The 20,362-nt window shown below is 31.1% G+C and overlaps 2 protein-coding genes across 4 annotated transcripts in view; one reads left to right on the forward strand and one right to left on the reverse strand.

The window, feature by feature from the left end:
* On the reverse strand, positions 1-4,749 carry LOC113518871 (translation initiation factor eIF-2B subunit alpha). Of its 2 annotated transcripts, none has more exons than XM_026903894.2 (7): positions 4,592-4,749; positions 4,359-4,460; positions 3,497-3,636; positions 2,744-2,860; positions 1,859-1,971; positions 854-998; positions 1-320 (listed from the first exon to the last, which is right to left on the reverse strand). In XM_026903894.2, the coding sequence occupies exons 1-7, from the start codon at positions 4,602-4,604 to the stop codon at positions 39-41; spliced, it is 912 nt and encodes a 303-aa protein (XP_026759695.2). In that variant the 5' UTR covers positions 4,605-4,749; the 3' UTR covers positions 1-38. The 2 variants fall into 2 exon arrangements, with proteins under 2 accessions (XP_026759695.2, XP_031763822.2); XM_031907962.2 differs by having other exon boundaries at positions 4,669-4,689.
* A 1,003-nt stretch (positions 4,750-5,752) lies between these two features.
* Positions 5,753-20,362, forward strand: part of LOC113518815 (NADP-dependent malic enzyme-like) — a 54,213-nt gene continuing 39,603 nt past the window's right edge. The window contains exon 1 of one of the 2 annotated variants that reach the window (XM_026903814.3): positions 5,753-5,907. In XM_026903814.3, coding sequence (XP_026759615.1) covers positions 5,861-5,907 — 47 coding nt within the window. In that variant the 5' untranslated portion in view covers positions 5,753-5,860. Of the gene's footprint in view, positions 5,908-16,896; positions 17,137-20,362 lie in introns of those variants that run through there. The other variant, XM_026903813.3, reaches the window with a different exon arrangement.

Genomic DNA, 20,362 nt, shown 5'->3' on the forward strand with positions numbered 1-20,362 from the left:
AAAAGTATATACAGTTTTTTAATCAATCAATTATATAATTACAAATACAAATTAATAAGTTCATCACTAACGGCCGAGGGCGTAAGTATACCTAGATCGGTAAAGAGAAGTGTGATGTAAGCCGGTGGGGTATAATCCACTAAGGGATGTTCCTGAGAGAGGTTTTTCTTTGACTTTATGACACTTGAAAGGTACTTGAATTCGATGGGTAGATCCTGTTGGTTCAGTGGGTATATCCTTGAGAATTTGAAACTCTCGGCCAGTACGTATACTGGTTTCTTTAGCTCGAGTGCGGCCATTCCTAGACCGTACGTGCCAATCTGTAAGTTATAGAAAATATTCACATTTATATTTGTACATAAATTTAATGTTTCTGATATGGCATACTACTTGACTTACTACATATTACCAATGTCCTATTATATACAGAGTGGAAGGGACAGGTTGGCCAAAACGAAAACAGCTAATTCAGATGAATTGTCTGAATCAGATGGCAGATTATTTTTCCATTGAAAATGCAACAGCCATATAAATAACGATACTTATAAAAAAATATGACACGCATAGAGATTTTCTGTAGAATTTGTGTTCACATATAAATTTTGCTTTGCAATAAGCAATTTTTTATTTAGCAAAGTAAAAAAGCGATTTTTATAGTTATTAAATTAAACTAGAACCAACACAAGCAAAAATTTCTATCAATTGCAATAATAATCATAAAAATCAGTTTGGAATTAGGACGTAATCCCGTAATATACTTGCAAAAAAAAAAAAACAGCTAGATAAATTATAATCGCCTTTTTTGGAAGTTATTTAAAAGTAGAATGACGATAAGTTACATGCATATGCCTACCTTGTTTATAATTCCACCGCTCTCTGTGACGCCCTCGGCGCCGATCATTACTATATCCACCTGCTCCATAATGTAACCCACTGACGAGTCTAGGATCAGAGTGGCGTCTACACCAGCAGACACTAGTTGCTTATGCATTAGTTCCCTAAAATCGATAAAAGTTTATTAAGTACATTTGTAATATTCATTAGTGAATAATAGTGGTATATAGTAAAAATGGATGGATAATGGCTGAAATAATGATGACAGTAATAACTAGTTTTATAAAAAAAAAAAAAAAAATTATGCAACTATATATATACAATAACCGTCATCTATGGACATGAACAGCCTTATTGACATCACAGAATATACTGTGACACCCATGATACCATTCATATATTGCCATCCCTGAGGACTAGGGTGCTTTTGTATCCTGTATCCTACATATTTATTAACCTACAATAAGATTTCACCAGAGGGAGACTTTGTACAAAAGTCGATTGCTTGGGTACCTCTGTCCCATTCGTGTTTCAACCGTTAAGCAGTTATGTTTGCATGTCTGAGTTTCGGTTTGAAGGGTGGGATATGGCGTGATAAATTCACGCCATATCTGGGTACAGAGGAATAACACCTGAGTCCTCAGGAATGGCAATGCATGGGGGGTATCATGGGCGAAACAGTATTCTCTGTTATGTCCATGGTACTGCTCATGTCTATAGGCAACGGTTACTACTTTCCATTAGGCGGGCCATCAGCTTGTTTGCCATTCTAAGTTGCATAAAAAAAAATAGATTTATTTGTTAACTAAATTCCATTCAAATCCATCCAGCTGTTGAAGTGTGATTGTGAAAAAATTGTGTAAACAATAGTGATTGCAAAATTAATGTATCAATTCACAATTGCAGTTATATAGCGTAACATAAAAAAATAGGTTGAATTTCAACTTTCTCATATCTTTGGATGTGGTTAAAAAAAAGAGAATATAGATTAAAGATATATTAAGGTTAAATATATACTACTTACCCACTGTTGTCTGGACAGGACATTGTAACAAATACTTGAAATCTTTTGTTGGCTTTTGCTGCTTCCAACATTGCTTGTAAAACTACTCTGGACCGAGAATGAGTTAATATTTTCTAAAAAGATAGTTCATATTATACAAAATAAAAGGTCTCTCTATATCATTAAAATAACTTGGTATGATTTTTAATCTATGATCTTTTATGTTAAAGAATACTTAATTTAAAGCTAAAAACAAGGAATTACATAGAATGAATGACAAAATGAAAACTGTAAATCATAGGGTTGCCTCCTTTCTTCTTATGCAAATAAAACTAGTAAAAAGAAAACGAAAGATACACCATCGGTTGCTATTTTTGTCAATTCATAGTAGATTAGTGTATAGAAAATGTTATACTGCCGTATAACCCTACCAAATTTAGATACAACCTTGCATACTTTCTGTAAACTGTATTGAATATATAATCTAGTAATGTAAAATTTGTTATTGACAAATAATTGACATATCAAACATTTTCTATATACTACCTTGCTATGAATAAGGAAAATAGCAACTGATGGTGTATCTTTCGTGCTCTTTTTATTAATTATATTTGCATAAGAAGAAAGGAGGCAACTATATGATTTATAGTTTTTATTTTATCATTTCTTCTATGTAGTTCTTTGTTCTTAGGTTTAAAGCATATATTTTTTTATTGTAATTTTTTTATATGGTAGTAAAAAACATTCCAAAATCATTTGAATCAGTTTGGATGTAGTTGGAAAATGAATAAGGCAAAAAAATATATGTCAACCTCAATTGTCTATGAACTCATACTTTCATATACAATTGAGGTTTATCTTTCATGATACTTAGAACAACAAATTGACTTGTAATTATATACATACACATCCATCACTAATAAACGGCAAGGCTTGTTCAGCAACCTTTCCTCTGGCTTCTAACAGTTGATTTAAGAAAATGTGACCTCTTTGTAACATTATTTGCTCACACTCTTCAAATGACTGTAACAAATAAAAATAGTATGTTGTAATAAGGTAATTATTATCAGTATTCAAAGCTTTTCCTGCATATATCAGGATAAAAAGTATTTTAATAATTTGTTAATACAGGTTATAAGTCTATTATTGTAGCAAATTTCATTAAAAATAATTGAGTATTTTAAATGTTCTTATATAACAAACACTCACACATGATTACAAACTTTCACATTTATAATATTAACTAACTTACTTAACTTAGTTAACTGGGAAATATTGTTTTGTTCTCAACTTCCATCTACTAGCTCTATTTTTCTTATTGAAGTGAAAAACTTTTCTCTCAAGTTGGAGCATACACATACAAACTTATAAAATTTAAATAAATTGGCTCAGAGATTAGCATGAACCATTACACTTTTATAATCATGGTACCCCTCAAACACTGCCATTCCTAAGGATTCAGATGTAATTCCTTGATAATTGTAATTGTGTCATGTTAATGTAACCATTAATGTGTAGGATGATCCCCCACTAGATGGAGTGACTTAGGACCGTTCCTTGTGGCAGTCTATAGGGGAGGCCTATGTTCAGCAGTGGACAGATAATAGCTAAAATGATGATAATGAATGTAATCATAATAAAATATTGGAAGTTACTCACTTTAACATCAATTTTAGCAAATGTGATAAACCTCATAAATAATTCGCAGCCAGAGGAGATAGCAGCAACAGGCTGGTCACAATGCCGCATCGCTTCCACTGCCAGTTGTAGGTTCAGATCAAGCTCTCTCACTGTAGTCACTAAAATAATAATATCATTTAATGAACATACATACATACATATCTGTCATGCCTGTCTCCCAATGTAATAATCTGTTATTATAATGAACTGTACTGTAGTACTATTATTGGGGATTTTTAAAGAACTTAATACTAATATTAAAAAGATTTGATCATTTGTTTGTTTGTACAGGATAATATAAAAAACGAATTAACCAATTATAAAAAAATCTTTAAGCTACAGAAATGGACATTATTAGCAAGTAAATTAGGACTTATTTCAAAATAAAAAATAACAGTGCACAGCTTGTGCATATATATACCCATAGTAATATACCATATAAATATAATGTTTTTATTATATTACTTATTATTTAAATGGGTTTAATAAAAAAATTTACATATTTAAAATTATTTTAAAAAAGGCACATTATATTTATAAGTAGTATTATTAATGCTTTTGTGCATAGTTAAAATCTCCGCTCATTTCCTAGGATGGGCACTAAACAATACCTCCCACCCTTTAAATAAGCCAAAACGTAAACAGAAAATTTACAAAAAAGGTAAAAACCACTATATTTGATTTAAGAAGTTGCATCCATATGGAAGGATCCACAGGTGCTGCCAGCATCATCTCAATGGACTAGTCAAACAGAATCGAAATTTCCTTTCAATTATAAATTTTAATTTAATTTGTCTTTGCTGTATGGTTTATTTCATTGAATGATTGGTTACAAGCTCACCTTTATAATTTTCTATTACAGTAAGTAGTGTTTTAATAGCAGCCACTCCTGCTGATACATCTTCTTCTTCTTTCAATATTTTAAGAAAAATATCTTGTACTTCTAAAAAAATAATAATAAATTAAATGTTTAAATCGGGAATGTAGTGGATGATAGTTGTCGTAATTATGACGAAATGAATTAGAGTAATTTTCAACTTCTAAAAGTATTTATTGTATTATTATTTAACTTACCTTCTTTTTTCATAGTTACGAATTACAAAGCAATTAAAATTTATGTATGTATTATACAAATTAAAGTTATTGTTTACGTTTAATTTATAACGTAACCTAAAATCATGGTGTACCTTTGGTGTACCTACGTATATACCTACAACATAGTCAATGTCAGTGATGTCAAATTGTCTGTCACTGTCAAATTATTACAAGAAAGGCAAAGACAAACAGTCGGTGAGGCCCTATTCTATTTAAAAATTTAAAATAATACCTTACTGTTACCTAATAAAAAATCAGGCGAGTCGTGAGAGAGTGATAGGGCATCTTGAGTGGTTACATTGTAATATAAATTTTATCTTTAGATACTGTTTTCTTTCCAGACGAATTTAATGCTGCTGAGTCCGCATTAGGTTTTCGAGCTGACCTGAATTATAAATGTGACTTTTTAGTAGAAAAATTAAAAATTGAGCTAAATTGCTAATTGGAGCTAGTCTTGAAGAAAACGATAATTTCTTATGTGCCTTTACCTTACCTTTGTTTAATTCCAGAACCCATTTAGTCAAAGCATCTTGATTTCAATTGTGCCAAAGATTAGTCAATTTATATATCAAAAGACATTATCTTTACAAAAATGATGACACACAAATAGCCAAACAGAGTAAAAAGAAAGAAGTTTAGAATGACAAATGTTTATGTTCAAATCCTTCATTAGATTTATTACAGTAAAACTTGTAAGCCACAGCGTAATCCATGTGTTACAAAACCATCTTATTATCCTATATATTAATCCAATACGTATCTAAATGGTTTATTTAACGGATAAATCCGTCCAATCGTTTAAGGTTACCTGAGCGATTAAATTTAACAATAAAAACACATTTACAAACTTTCGTATTCATAAAACTTATTAGTAGAATTTCTGCAACTTTGCCTATACTTTAATAAAGTTCCCATGGCCACCTCCATGATCCATTATCTGATAATGGTAATCAAAGAAACATACACATAAGTGACTGAATTATTGAATTGTAATAAACTATTAGGTTTTTTAAACATAACAGATCTAGACATAAGCCAAGGAAGTGACGCAAAAAAGACGTACCGTCGAGGGAAAGTCATGGCCAGCCAGCGGAGTCGGTTTACCTGTATTGTAGGGCAAAGTCTCAACGGTAGTCGAATGGCTAACACGCGTCTGTTGTTGGTATTAACAACTCGATTGTTTGTACGCGGGTACTCGGAAACTATTGAAGGAGGTGTATCGAACTAACCTGGTGACCGTCACAAAACATGGGAAACAGCGCATCTGTTAAACTGAACGATAAAAGGCGGTGGCAGTAAGTTCTTTTTGTTTGTTTCTGACTTACACTGTTGGGATTCTGTTATTTCAGTTGTTTATAATATTTTAAATCGAGAGAACTCAGGGCAAACTACCAACCTACCGACTTGAAGCAACAGAAATAATTGTTGCGGCCTTTTATTATTATATAGGTCAAGTGGTGTAAAGTTTAAAATAATTTACAAAATACAATATTTATTATCCAATATTTACCCATTATCAGTTTTTTTTTAATAAATTGCTTCTAAGTATAAAAATTAATATAGGTATGCTCTTATAAATAAATCGAGTACCTACATACTAAGTATCTGCATATATTAGGCGATGGAACAAAAATTACGTAGTGATTATTCGAATTAAAGATTAATATTGGTATGTTTTTTTCTTTTTGATTTATGAAAACGCAATAAATTAGTAAAGTTATAATGTACCTAGTTGTTATAAACATGTTGTTTATTATTATGTATCTACCCACTATGGATATATCAAAACACGAAGATATCTTTTACAGAGAATATTTCATATTGTGGAATAAGGAGTTATTTTAAGTTATCAATAAAGGATGGCATTCATTCGTGTAATTTTAGTTGGTAAACATTAGATCCAAACTTTTAACTCTTTGTAATGATAGCATCATTATTTTGAATACAGATAATGGATATGTACATCGTTTATATAAATTACATTCAAACTATAACATTATTGGAATATAACAATTTCATTATGTAATAATTATAACTGATCTATCTAGTATATGGTACTTAAGTTCATCATGGATTAACCCCAAAGTAGGGTTTTTTTTAATGGATGATAATGGATTGATTACCCCGCCTGCGCTAACGGTATATGTTGGCGGGGCACCAGTGAGGGATGATAGGTAAGAATGAAAATGCAGGTCAGTTAGCCCATCGTGATGAATATACCCGGAATTCAGCACGGTTTCCAGGGGGGACCACGTGGAGGTCGATCTGACAGGGTATATTGCTTGTATTGGATTAGTAATTCACATTACTAACAATCCTTCCCCTCATAGGGAGGGGGTAGGAATTGTTAGTAATAGAGTCAAGGTGACCTCCAATTGGTGTTCTCTGGAAATTGTCGTGGTTTTAATTCTAACGATGGGCTACCTAACCTAACTTCATTATCTTTCATCATACCGATATCGCAGACGAGGTTATTCTATTTTCACCAGATAAAAAAAACCCTTACTAAGTAGGTGATGTATATCAGTATTAGTATTTACACTATAATATTTGATGACTACCATTTTGGCCAGGTCTATTATAAATAAAGTGTATTATTTTGTTTTCATTTGAGGTATATAGATTTTGCAGTGATAATGAATTAATACCTTTTGTACCTTTATGTGTATATTTCAATCTATATTTATGTTACTGTATTTCATTTGAATTATTCACTTGTCATTGTATATTTTTATTTATGGTGCAATAAAGAGTTAAATAAATAAATAAATAAATAATAGCCTATTAATTAATCTATTACATCAATTGTCTAAACATTAAGGCTATTCATGTTCGTATTAATAGGGGGGGGGGACTAGTTGTATCTTTCTCTAGCGGTGATCTGACTTTTTAAAAAAGAGCAAATATACATCCACACATGTCTGTGAAGTTGCGCTCGAATCGTGGGGTTGGCACTAGACAATTCTGAGGTGGCCACTCCCCTCACCCTTTCTTTGGTGACATCGAGAGTCGAATTTGGCCAAATATTTAATTACATTGTCACTAATCTTTTTTCCGATACGAATAAAAGCTAAGAAATGTTTCTATTTTTAAAATTCAATGGATCAGTTAGCGTTATACTTAATACAAAACATACATACACTAAGTAGGTGTTCATATAAATATCGGAGAAAGTAAAAGCGAGCTAGTTTAACGGTTACGAGTCCAAATGATATAAATAATGGATTTAGCACCAGTGCTAAAGTTCACAATAAACTAGATTATGTTTTGTAGCAAGAAAACAAATGAATATCAACTTTTAATTAGGTGCAAAGTACACATAATATGTTTGTGAGGAAGTTATCTGTGGTTCTAGGGATATTTTCTTAGATCAACGATTACTAAACTTTCTTATCTTCGTATCCTTGTTACTTAGATCTTTAAACATTCAGAGAGATTAGGGAAAGTCAATTTTACTAAATTGAATTTAACAAGCATCGAATTTAAGACTTTATTTACTCAAATCAATTTGCGAAAAGCGCAAGTGTGCCATGTAGATGGCAATAAATATATTAAATTAATGAATAAAAAATTATGGTGTACATAGTGATTAAAATACTAAACATAACCAGGTCTTCATAAATTATAATAAAATATAATGGTGGAGTGTTATTTGCTACAATAAAATCAGTGAAATTATAGGGTACAAAGGCATCGTAGTTTTCAGGAATGGCAACGGGTGAGGGATACTATCAGCATCCTAGTGTTCTATATTCTATGTACAGTATTGTATAGTAGCATTCTATTATATTCATAGTACAGTTCATGTCTACAGGCGACGGTCACTAATTTCCATCAGTAGGGATATCAACTTGTTTGCCATTTTTTGTATCATAAATAATCTTCAAATTAGGTGTTAACTGTCCACTGTTGAGTATAGGCTTCCTCCATAGACTGTCATTAGGAATGGTCTTCAGCCATCTGTATTCACTCACTCTCTGCAATGCATTTGAGGTCTTCGCTCCATCTAGTGGAGGGGTTGTTTTACACTGAGTTTACCCGTAAGGGGACGTTACACAAGGAATTCTCTACCAGATGAGTAGTCAGTTCTTCGAGTTATGTGACTATCCTATCGCCACTTCAGCTTGCTTATCCTTAACCATACAGACAAAATATTTTTTTTTATACAACTTAATGGCAAACAAGCTGACGGCCCACCTGATGGAAAGTAGTAACCGTCGCCTATAGACATGAGCAGTACCATGGACATAACAGAGTATACCGTTTCGCCCATGATACCCCCCATGCGTTGCCATTCCTGAGGACTCAGGTGTTATTCTTCTGTACCCAGTAAATTCACGTCATATCCCACCCTTCAAACCGAAACACAGCCATGCAAACACAACTGCTTTACGGTTGAAACACGAATGGGACAGAGTTACCCAAGCAATCGACTTTTGTACAAAGTCTCCCTCTGGTAAAGATACTATATATACAAAAGTGGCATCGATTGAAGACTATTAATAAACTATTTAGGACTGTAGATTTATTTACTTTTAGTTCAAGACTGATGACGTTAAAATTAAGTTGAAATTAAGTAGATATTAGTTCTGTTTAACAACTTGTTGAATTGATTAAATAAGTAGGTAAACCTGTCTCTGCATGCTAAATTGTTGACCTTAGTAATTAAAATACACCAGTGGACATATTTTTTTCTCTATATATCTTAACTTAATAGACCGAGATTTCCTTGGCACAGTGTAATTTAATTCATTAGTTCACGAGGAGGTCAACAGTAGTGTCCCAATATAAAAATACCATTTTTTGTTTGAATGCGTCTCGGTCTGCTTAGGGTTTACTTATGCATGAAGTTATTAGTCATGTTGCACGGACGTTATTAGTTTTCACTTAAATAATCTATGTATTTGGAATTAATTATCCGTTATAATTTATTTTTTCTGTCGTATGGCCCCGGTATAAAATGAACTACCCTTTCTTTTTCCGAATGTGTCGTAAAAGGTAACTAAGGGAACTTAATGGTCGAGAGATGGGCAGCAGCGTCCCTCTTAAAACAGCACCAAGCCCTAACTACGATTGCCAATATGCCTGCCAAGCGTAGCAACTACTGGGGAAGGCATATGTTCAGCTGTGGACATTTAACGGCTGATATGACATAATTTGTCATACACAATAAAGTGTCGTTATATTTATTCTATACTTAAGTTAAATAATAGTATAAATATATCAATAAATTAAATTGCTGACCGTTAGTCTCGCTAAAACTCAAAAACGGTTTGTCCAATTTGACTAATAATAATTTTAATAGAAATAAAAAAAATATATGAGAATCGGTACTTTGGATTACTTTTAATAGATGGCGTTGTAGTAACCTACGAAGATCACCGGGTTATCTAGTTATACACAAAATGCGAGTACCAATAAATTAAAATAAACCAACGAACTGGCATCTAAGAAAGTATAGACTGTGATGGCGGAGATACCTCTTATGCGTTGCCATTCCTGAGGTCTAAGATGCTGTCTTTGAACCTTGTAATTTCACTGCCATATTCAATCTTCCAAACCAAAATACAGCTTATTATGCAAGCACAGTTGTTTAACAGCAGAAATATGAAATAGGACAGAGGTACCAAAATAAACAATTTATATACATAGTTTTTTCAAATGCAACATATTTGCTTATATGTTTATTAGTCAAACACACTAAACGGCTATACCGATTTCAGCTAAATTTGGTACACAGTTAGGTTATATCCTACCTTGATTTATATATTTATTTATATATATTTATTTTTATATCATATTTATTTTCTTAATCACACGAGCAAAGCCGCGGGAAACTACGCGTACTTAAAATTATTAGTATATAAATTATTTGTAAGGTTGTAGGTACTCTTAGCATTATAATAAAGTAGACGTGTTTCAATAAACCTTGCCTTCGCAATACAGACCAACTCGCCCTGAGGCACCTGAGATGTGAACAAGAACATTCATCGGAGTACTATAGTTAAATTTATGGGGCTGAATTAATCATCGTTAGTTGTTTTTGTGTGAAGCGAGCTGTGATTAGCGAGAGCATAAGATTACAAGTTCTTCGAATTTGTGATTGTTCCATTCGCAGTTTCTTAGTCCATGGTATTTTTGCGGATGTGGGTTTGTTAACAAAGTTTTTTTTTTTTGTAAGTTTGTTATCTTTTCGAAGCACTAGGTTAACTGTATTTTGGGATCACTAGATACAGTTTGATTAGCTATTTAGGGAAATAATGCTGTAGCGTCTTGAGAACTATTTCTAATGAACTTAATTTATTAAATAAATTTAATTAAATATTTTGTAATAAGCTTAGGTAATAAGGTAAGGTGATAATGAAATGGTAACCCCTGCGCTATCAGTATACACTGGCGGAGCACCAGTGAGGGATTACAGGTGAGGTTGAAGTAGCTCAGTTGGCTCATTGTGACGAATTTCACAAGTATTAACCACAATAGTTTCCAAGGGGAAACGCGTGGAGGTCGACCTTATAAGGTGTATTGCTAGTAATGGGGAAATTAGATCCCATTACTAACAATGCCATCCCCCCTCACCATGTTATATGGTACATGTATCTTATTTTTCGTAGAGATGGAGAGTGCTATAATATAGCAGACTCTAATAGGCTAGATATAGACGGAAATAACTTACTAACATGCTAGCCACATTATTATTTGTCATAGCTTTCGTGTCGTTTATTCGTATATGTAATAAAATTACTTGTAGGCAAGTAAGGCTCAATATTTCGTCACAAAGCACTGTATGTAACAACAATGTTGGCAGTTTGTGTAGAATCTTACGGTCGTTTGAAATCATCGCAGTAATATAATAGTCATTATGTGTGACCATCTATCTCTAAGACTTTTTATGTGACTTGCGAAACGGTTTGAGGATATAATGACGTGCATTTATGTATCGTATTACGTAATTTATTTCTGGTAAATCTTGTTTTTGTGAGAGCCATTGTGTTTATTAAAATTAGATTTACAGACACTGTGTTCATTCAATCATTATATCTATAAGATGATAAAACATTTTAATTTATAATCGTCGTTTTTAAATACCTAATTATGTAAAAAAAAGCTTTAAATGTATATTAAATTACGTAAACCTACACATTTAAATTTGTTATATATAATTATATAATTTTGAGATTTGTCAATTAAAAGATGTATAAAAATATATATATATATATATATATATATATATATATATATATATATATATATATATATATATATAAGACCCACATACTTATATTTATTTTTTTAGTACAACTGTTAATTATTTGATTAATTAAAATATTTTATTGCACGAATGCTCAGTTTATGGAATGGGGTTTTCTAAGAGACTATAGCATACAGGTTCTCTAAAAAAAGGGTAAAGAGGTTTCTTCAAGGTCGGCAACGCGTAATGCATCTGGTATTGTAAGCATTCATAGGCTACGGTAACCGCTTACCATCAGGTGGGTTGTATGCTTGTTAGCCACCTCAGTGGTATAAAAATACTGTTAATTAATTAATTAGATAATTTGTTTATACTTTTGCCTCGTGTTGTGAATCAGCTGAGATTAATTATTAAATAATGATAAAGTAAATGATAAATAATTATAGTAATTCGTAATCATAAATCAGTCAACTTGGGGTCTCATTCATGATGGTACTTGACAGGTAACTAAACGAATGTAAATACTTAATACATAAAATTACATATTTTAAAAGCGTGGACTTTGATTGTGTGTGTTTTTGTAACCAAAACATTACTTAACTTTTAATCTTTAACCTTTTAATTATAAACGTATCTACAAATAAACATCGATAAAATTCTGACAATAGTCAGAGAAAATATTCAAATATATCTTTGTATTTATTTTTTTATCCAAGTGCTAAAAAGAGTTAGCATACCACGTGTAATAATTCCGATTAATAAAATAATTAATAAAATTATAATTAAAAAATAATCATAAATATCGTTTCACGATCTATAAAGTTAACTTGTAACAAATAAAAAATACCTCCAAGGTAAAAAACGCCTCCGCACCCTGTAATTTCACTGCCATATCCTTTTTTTATTTATTAAAAGGTTACAATCAATAACATTATAAACATTTATATAAAGATAATAGTTTGAACTAGATTGAGACCCAGACAGGAGAACAGGTGTGTTAAATTATAAATTATATAAAGAAAGCATATGAATGTGGTAAGTAACAATGAAGTACATGCAAATAACAAAAATACATAAAACTATGGACATGTCAAATAGACTTGATGGCTGATTCTAAAATGTTTTTGAAGGTATTTAGACGTGAGTAGAAGATATCAATTTGAGGACATTTTAAGTTTAATAAGTTTAAGTTTGCTTACGCTTAGTAAGCCACGCTTTTAAAAACAGAAACAGAAATTCAATTCCTTTAAAACGAAACAGAAATTCAAGCCACAGTTGCCTCATAAAAGAAACCTTTTAGTTTTTTTTACATATATTTTTTCTGTTATATTACAAAATTCGAATGAAGATATAGGCAAAAGAACTAGCAGATATAGCCCGAAAGGATAGCAAATGAACTGACAGTGGGCTGGCCGTATAATAATAAATAAATAAATATCAATAGTCGTTTTGCTCAACGGTTTTTAGTCCCTAACCTTAGTTAGCTTGCATTAGATAATTGATAACATATTAAGAATACTTTTACTTTTGTTAATACATAAATACGTAGAAAACACAACCCAGCGAACATAGACTCATATTTGGGGGGGAAAGGGATTGTTAGGAATGGAGACTAAGAATCCCATTGCTAGCAATATACCCAGCCAGGTCGACCTCCTCACGGTTCTCCCTGGAAACTATCATGGTTCATTTCTTATGAATTCATCATGATGGGCTAACTGGCCTGTTTTCATTCTCATCTATCACCCTTCACTGGTGCTCCGCCAGCGTATCCCGTTAGCGCAGGCGGGGTTACCATACCATTTTCACCCATAAAAAAAACATAGACTCATATTCACATTACATACTCATACTAACGAATACAAATGTTTATATTGTATGGGGATTGAACCTGCGACCATCGGTGATAAACCGCTATACCACAAAAGACGGCAGATAGACAAATGTGTCGTATATAATTCGAACATCCGATAACGGATGAGAAGAAAGGTTCTCGAGTGGCGACCCCGTATTGGCAAACGCAGTATAGGCTAAACCCACTACTAAATAGACCGATGACTTCAAATATATTATAAAGAGTTAGTGGCTAAGAATAGTTTTTTTTTTAATAGCTGATGACAGAATAATAACTAAGGGGGAAAGGGATTGTTAGATAATGGAGCTGTCAAATTCCATTGAGTTTGACAGCCCCATTGTTAGCAATATGCCCTATTAGGTCGACCTCCACGTGGTTCCCCCTGGAAATCATCGTGAACAATTCTTATTGAATTCGTCACGATAGGCTAACTGACCTGCTTCATCCTCACCTACCATCCTTCACTGGTGCCCCGCCGGTGTATACCGATAGCGCGGGTGGGGTTAATATTCCATTATCACCCATTAAAAAAAAAGAATAATAACTCCGCGTACGCTATTGATATACACTGGCGGGGGACCATGAGTGACGATGAAGTCAGGTCAGGTGTCCTGTCTTTGTCGAATTCACTAGGAAATGGCCACGATGGTTTCCAGGGGAGACAACATGGAGGTTTATCTGATAGGGTATATTCTTTGCAATCAAGTTGGTCCTCGTTTAATTGATATCAAACGTGAAATGATAAATCATGACGAAACACAGCAAGTCATCAAATTTTGCGGGTCAAATACGTAGTGACCTTTGGCAATCAGTAGATTAGGTACGTATTGTAAGACGGTCGCAGTAGGTATTCGTGTCTACTCCGTGCGTTTCCGTGCCCTTGTCGTGATCTTGAATAGTTGATCGCGCGAGCTGCTGGTGCGAACTGCAAGTGTCACTGTGTCACGCGCTACTGTGACTTATCTACCTACTAGTGATATTCGACGTCGGAATTGGAAAACGTATTAAGCGCCACTTTAGACAATATTGTTTTTTTTTAAACAACTTAAAATGGCAAACAAGCTGACGGCCCACCTGATGGAAAGTGGTAACCGTCGCCTATAGACATGAGCAATACCATGGACATAACAGAGTATACTATTTCACCCATGATACCCCCCATGCGTTGCCATTCCTGAGGACTCAGGTGTTATTCTTCTGTACCCAGTAAATTCACGCCATATCCCACCCTTCAAACCGAAACACAGACTAACCTGCCTATTAGAAAACAAAATTTTAAATATCTTTATAAATTTCCATATTTATAATATATACACATTAAAACATAGTATACTATGTCAAAAAGTATTTTTCAACTAAATTAAAGTAACTTAATTTTAATATTTAATTACAAAATATATGAAATTTAACAATATATGTGATTATACTCAAATTAGAAACCTTTTCAATAACTATAATAATATTTAAAACTTTAGTTATCACATAACATGTAATATGTAGTAAAACCAAATTTAACTTATTTTTCTGTGTATACACCACACAGAAAAAGAAGATAAATTTGTTGTCAAATACTGTGGACGAAAGGACTGTATGCTGGTATGGAAACACGGTGTTTTAGAAAGATAATATAATTATATAAAAAATATATATATAGCAAAAACCAACGGAGTAAAAAAGCGAACGAAACAATAACTAAAACTGACACAGACTTCAAATTACAAAGAAAACATCTTTTTAATAAAATTTTAAAAAGAAACTAAAAAGGTGCGTCGTGCACAAATACTATATTTTATAGTTTATTATTGAATGGAATAAAAATAAACATATAAAGTTTTACTTACATACAATGTATTTGTATAACAATCACCTTAATAAAAACCTCATACGACCTCTAGTGATCTAAATATTATTGTATGTGCCTTATCACTGTAAGTAATTAACTTAGGTATAATCTGTGCTCTTACTGTATAAATTTTCCCACTTATTAAAATCAGGAAGTCCAAATAGAATGAAGATATAAATAGTCAATAAAAATTATAGCTCGTTGAAGCAAATAATAAAGATGAACATTTTAAACCGAGTTAGGATTGGCGTTATGGAGAGTTAAAGTTTATATGTATTATATTATAATTCATGTAAACAATTTACATGAATTATAATATAATACATATAAACAAACAATATTTCTATAGCTCAAATCAGAGAGTTATATGAAGTGATTCGTTTAAAGTAGCTATTTTAACTGTCACTTTACTCGAGTGTGAATAACGTTAGCACTCTTAATTAACAAGATGTTAAAAAGATAGATATGTGATTATTGGGCGATTGGAGCATTAGTACTAATTTTAAATTTCATAATAAATGTTTTATTTAGTAAAAACTGATACATTGTGTTGTCAAAATAAAAAAATGGAATTAATTTATGTATCTCGTGCGTGTTTTATATCTCTGATGTGTATCGTTGATGCTTGTTAAAAAGTTTAGTATATTGATACATATATATAGTTATATATAATATATTGGATGATAATAAAATGGTAACCTTGTCTGCGCTTCGGTATACACTGGCGGGGCAACAGTGAGGGATGATTGATGAGGATAAAAAGGCAGGTCAGTTAGTCTATTGAGACGAATTCAACGATAAATTAGTCACATTGGTTTTAGGAGGAACCGCAATGAAGACTAATTTCTCCATTACGAGCCCTTTCCCCCTGTGTAATTATATTAGGTGTCTTTATCGCCTTATAAATATTTTCTTACAGTCAACTTGAAATGGTTATACCCTAAACATAAATTATATATTAATATTAAATTAACAATTTCGATTATGATGTAGGTCTGATTATTTCAGGACACAGTACTCGATTCCCATGATATTGCATATTATTATAGTGTTATAGTAAACACATAACTATCATGCTGGCTGTATGTTTGTTTTTATATTGTCTTTAAAAAATATTTCATAAACTAAATTATCCGAATGATATTTTACGTTCAAGCAGTTGTATTATAATTTTAATAGATGTATAAATATGTAAGAATAGCAACCGTCTGAAATATGATCTTGTTATCTTAGTTTATGTTTGGAATCTCGCATATAAATTATTGATGTTGCTATTAAATTAATTGCTCGATAATGGATAAGTCTCACTTATTTAGTATGATTTCACGCATCTCGCCCCAGTTGTTATTTAAAGTTCGATTGAGTTACATAGGGCTTGAAAAAAAAAACACTTTTACAAAAAAAAAAAAAATAAAGTGTTCAAGAGAAAAAGTGAATAATATTTATTAAAATATTTTAAAAAGTCATAAAACGTTGTAGAACTTGAAAGTAAAAAAAAACTTCGCCATCTGTGATAATTCGATCTCTTTTATTATTTAAAATAAAATGGATTTTCTGACACGCAAAGTCAAATCTAGCGGGCAATTTGATACACGTCAGTTGAATGGGGCTGGTGACTACAGCAAAAACAATCGGTAAGTTAATAATAAAAAGATAAAATTTCACTTTGTTGGAATATAATTTTACACGCAGATTCCTTTCTGCAGAACTAAATATGCGTAAAATTCGTCAGACTGTGACAGCGCTGTTAAATGGTAATTTATCTTATATTTTTTAATAATTTCTTCGATTTTCTTACATTATTTATAATATGTTTATGAGTATAAAAGTTTTGACTAGTTTTATTTTATTATTTTCTAAAATTTTATAACCGCTCAATTGCTTTTTTAGTTGTGTCGCAGGCTGTTAAAGCTGCTATCTTAAAAGGAGGAATTATTGGGTAAATCCGTTTTTAATAAAGTTGTGTATTAAATAGAAATTGTGATATATTTATATAGATATAATTAAAAATAGATTGAATTAGTTATATGTCATTAAAACTAAGAAATTTTGTATTTTTTTTTTGGTTTTGTTGTTGTTTTTACGATTTGTATGTATTTTTACGAAATTTTCAATATATGTAGTTACTACATAATAAATTATAATCTTGTATTAGCATTGTTTGTTGGTCGACATAATAAATAGTAAAATATTATAATGTTTTTAATAAAGCATTATTATTTGTAGTATTTGACTTGGACAAGTAAATACAAGAGTATAAGAATAGATTGTATCGCATGAAACTCGAGTGATTACAATTTTTTTAAGCAATATATTTACAAAGAGAGCACTATTTGAATCTTGAGAGTAGCCTAATAATACAGTATTACTAATACATTTATTTATCTAATGACTGACCGTCATCTCTTTATATGATAAAAAGAAAAGAGACGCTTATAAGTTAGACAACTCATGAATAAAATATGACATACTGTATATTAAATTAATAAATATTTATGTTTATTAAATTTAGTTATTTGGAAATAAATAATATTAAAAATGAATAGTAAATATTTAATACAAAAAACTGTTGGTTTTACGCACTGTCATTTAAAAAATACCAAGATTCTTTACGAATGATTTTATCTAAGAAAAATATATAAGACTGAAGTATATTAAATTTTTTTTTATAAATTTGCCGTTAAGCAATAGCGTGCAGGTATTACTGTTGATTGTCTATAGAATAATTAGCGAGTAGAACGTCAAGAGTAATCATACTAATCATAGACAGAAGACATAAGAGGCCCTACTAGCATTTAAATAAATCTGTTACACGAGAAGTGACCATACTGGTTACTTCACTGTTACGTTACTTATAAAAATCACGCTACTCAGTAACGGAACTTTAATTAACTTACTACAAAAATGATTATTAATTTAAAAAATAAGTATTAATTAGTGATCCGGTAGATTTATATTATAAATACTGAATTAATAAATGACAATGTGTTTTGTATAATATTAATATAGTTATAGAATTAAAAGTATTATACATTTCATTCTGTCTGTAAACGAGATTTATTACTTTCAATCAACTAATTCAATTTTATCCGTCCATAATTGGCTGATTGATTCAATTATTCACCTTTACATTGCCTAAATGACTAAAGGAACGAGACTATTTTACCAACTAATTTTGAGTACTTTCGACGAAAGAGATGATGCAATGGTGAAGTAATATTGCGAACTTTTTCCCAAACATGTCTCTGTAACGGTCTTGCTGCGATGAAATTGCTACAATTATGGAATACAACTTGCACGATTTTCGCAGTCTTTATCTTCAACAAAATAATAACCCACAGTCATAAGATATGAGTATAAATATGGCATGATAAGTAAGACGAGTTTAACAGTTCTATGCCATGAAAATAGTGTGTACTATGTATGAGATTTTTTTTTAATTTATAGCTAAATTGTTCTCTATGGCTATATCTGATTAAGAATAATTAAAAATATAATTTTACACGTAATTTTTTTTTTGTAGAAACGGTAGATGTACAATAATTTAATTCTTGAAAAATAACATCTAGTATTATTTTTTAATTAAGATTTCAAATTCCTTTTGAGTACATTACCAATAGTACATCTTAATTTAAACTAAATTCTAGGTGTATTTACCTAGAATTTAGCTTGAATTAAGTAATCTACAATTGAAAAAAGAAAATGGATTTGCACAAGACAATTTAAATTTTAAGAAAGAAAAGGTTTAATATTTTTAAACTGTAACTAGTGTACCTAATGTTTTGTCAAATACATAAAAGCTTTATTTTCAGATAGCAGGGCATATGAGCTGCCCTTGTAAGCAGAGTGGCAGAGACTGCCCCGCTATACTGAGTTGTAGGTAGGCAGTAAATCACCCAGTAGTAGTGAGAACTGTTGGTTCTGTCATATTGTTATTCTGCATTACTTTGATTTGGTAGCTTCTATTTTAGTTTCTATAAAGGTATTGTTTAATCTAAAGGTAGAAACTATTTAAGGCGTTAATTCTTTATAGTTTTTATCCGTGATTTCGTCTATGCCATTGGGATATATTGATTTGCAAGAATATAAAGTAGTCTTTGTACTTCAACATCCCAAATGCTATATGTATACCAATTTCCATAACATTTGCTTAAGTATCAAGAGCTAACAAATAAATATATAAAACTACTGTTTATTATATACTGTTTATAATACTACTAGCTGTTTCGCGCGGTTTTACTCATGTGAAATATACGAGTATATGTACTACATTCGTATACCATATTTAATTTAAATTCGTTTAGTAGTTTCTGCGAAAAATAGTAACAAACGTTTATTTATACGTCCTTAGTAATTTTCGCCTTTATATTAGTAGTATAGTAGGGTTAATAGAAATAATTTTTTTTAGAAATCATAGATAAAGTGTAGAAATTATAGAGCTTATAGACACAGCATTAATATATGTAGGTAAGTTATTCATACTTTGTAGATACTTTTAGTATAATTATTGTTTATCTCATATAGAGTTCGGACTTCCGTGATTTTCCGTATCTCTGCGAAGTTATATATTTATTTTTATATAAAAATATTCTGCCATATTTGATTTACGTCATTTAATAATATTTATACTACGAATCATTATTTGTAGTTTTATAGTATCTATGACATTTTTTTGCGCAATGTCGTGATAAGATCGGTATCTATATTAGACTGTATATTTTATTATATTACTGTTTGTTATTGACGATAGGCAATAATAAATGCCGATGTATTTAAAAAATGTGCCACATATTTTACAAGATCTCGCAGTGATTCATTATTTTGATTATAATAATTTCTGGCCATCTATATATGTATAGA

The sequence above is a fragment of the Galleria mellonella genome, unplaced genomic scaffold (genome assembly GCF_026898425.1).
Source record: "Galleria mellonella isolate WM207_F2 unplaced genomic scaffold, CSIRO_AGI_GalMel_v1 utg159, whole genome shotgun sequence".
Lineage (NCBI taxonomy): Eukaryota > Metazoa > Arthropoda > Insecta > Lepidoptera > Pyralidae > Galleria > Galleria mellonella.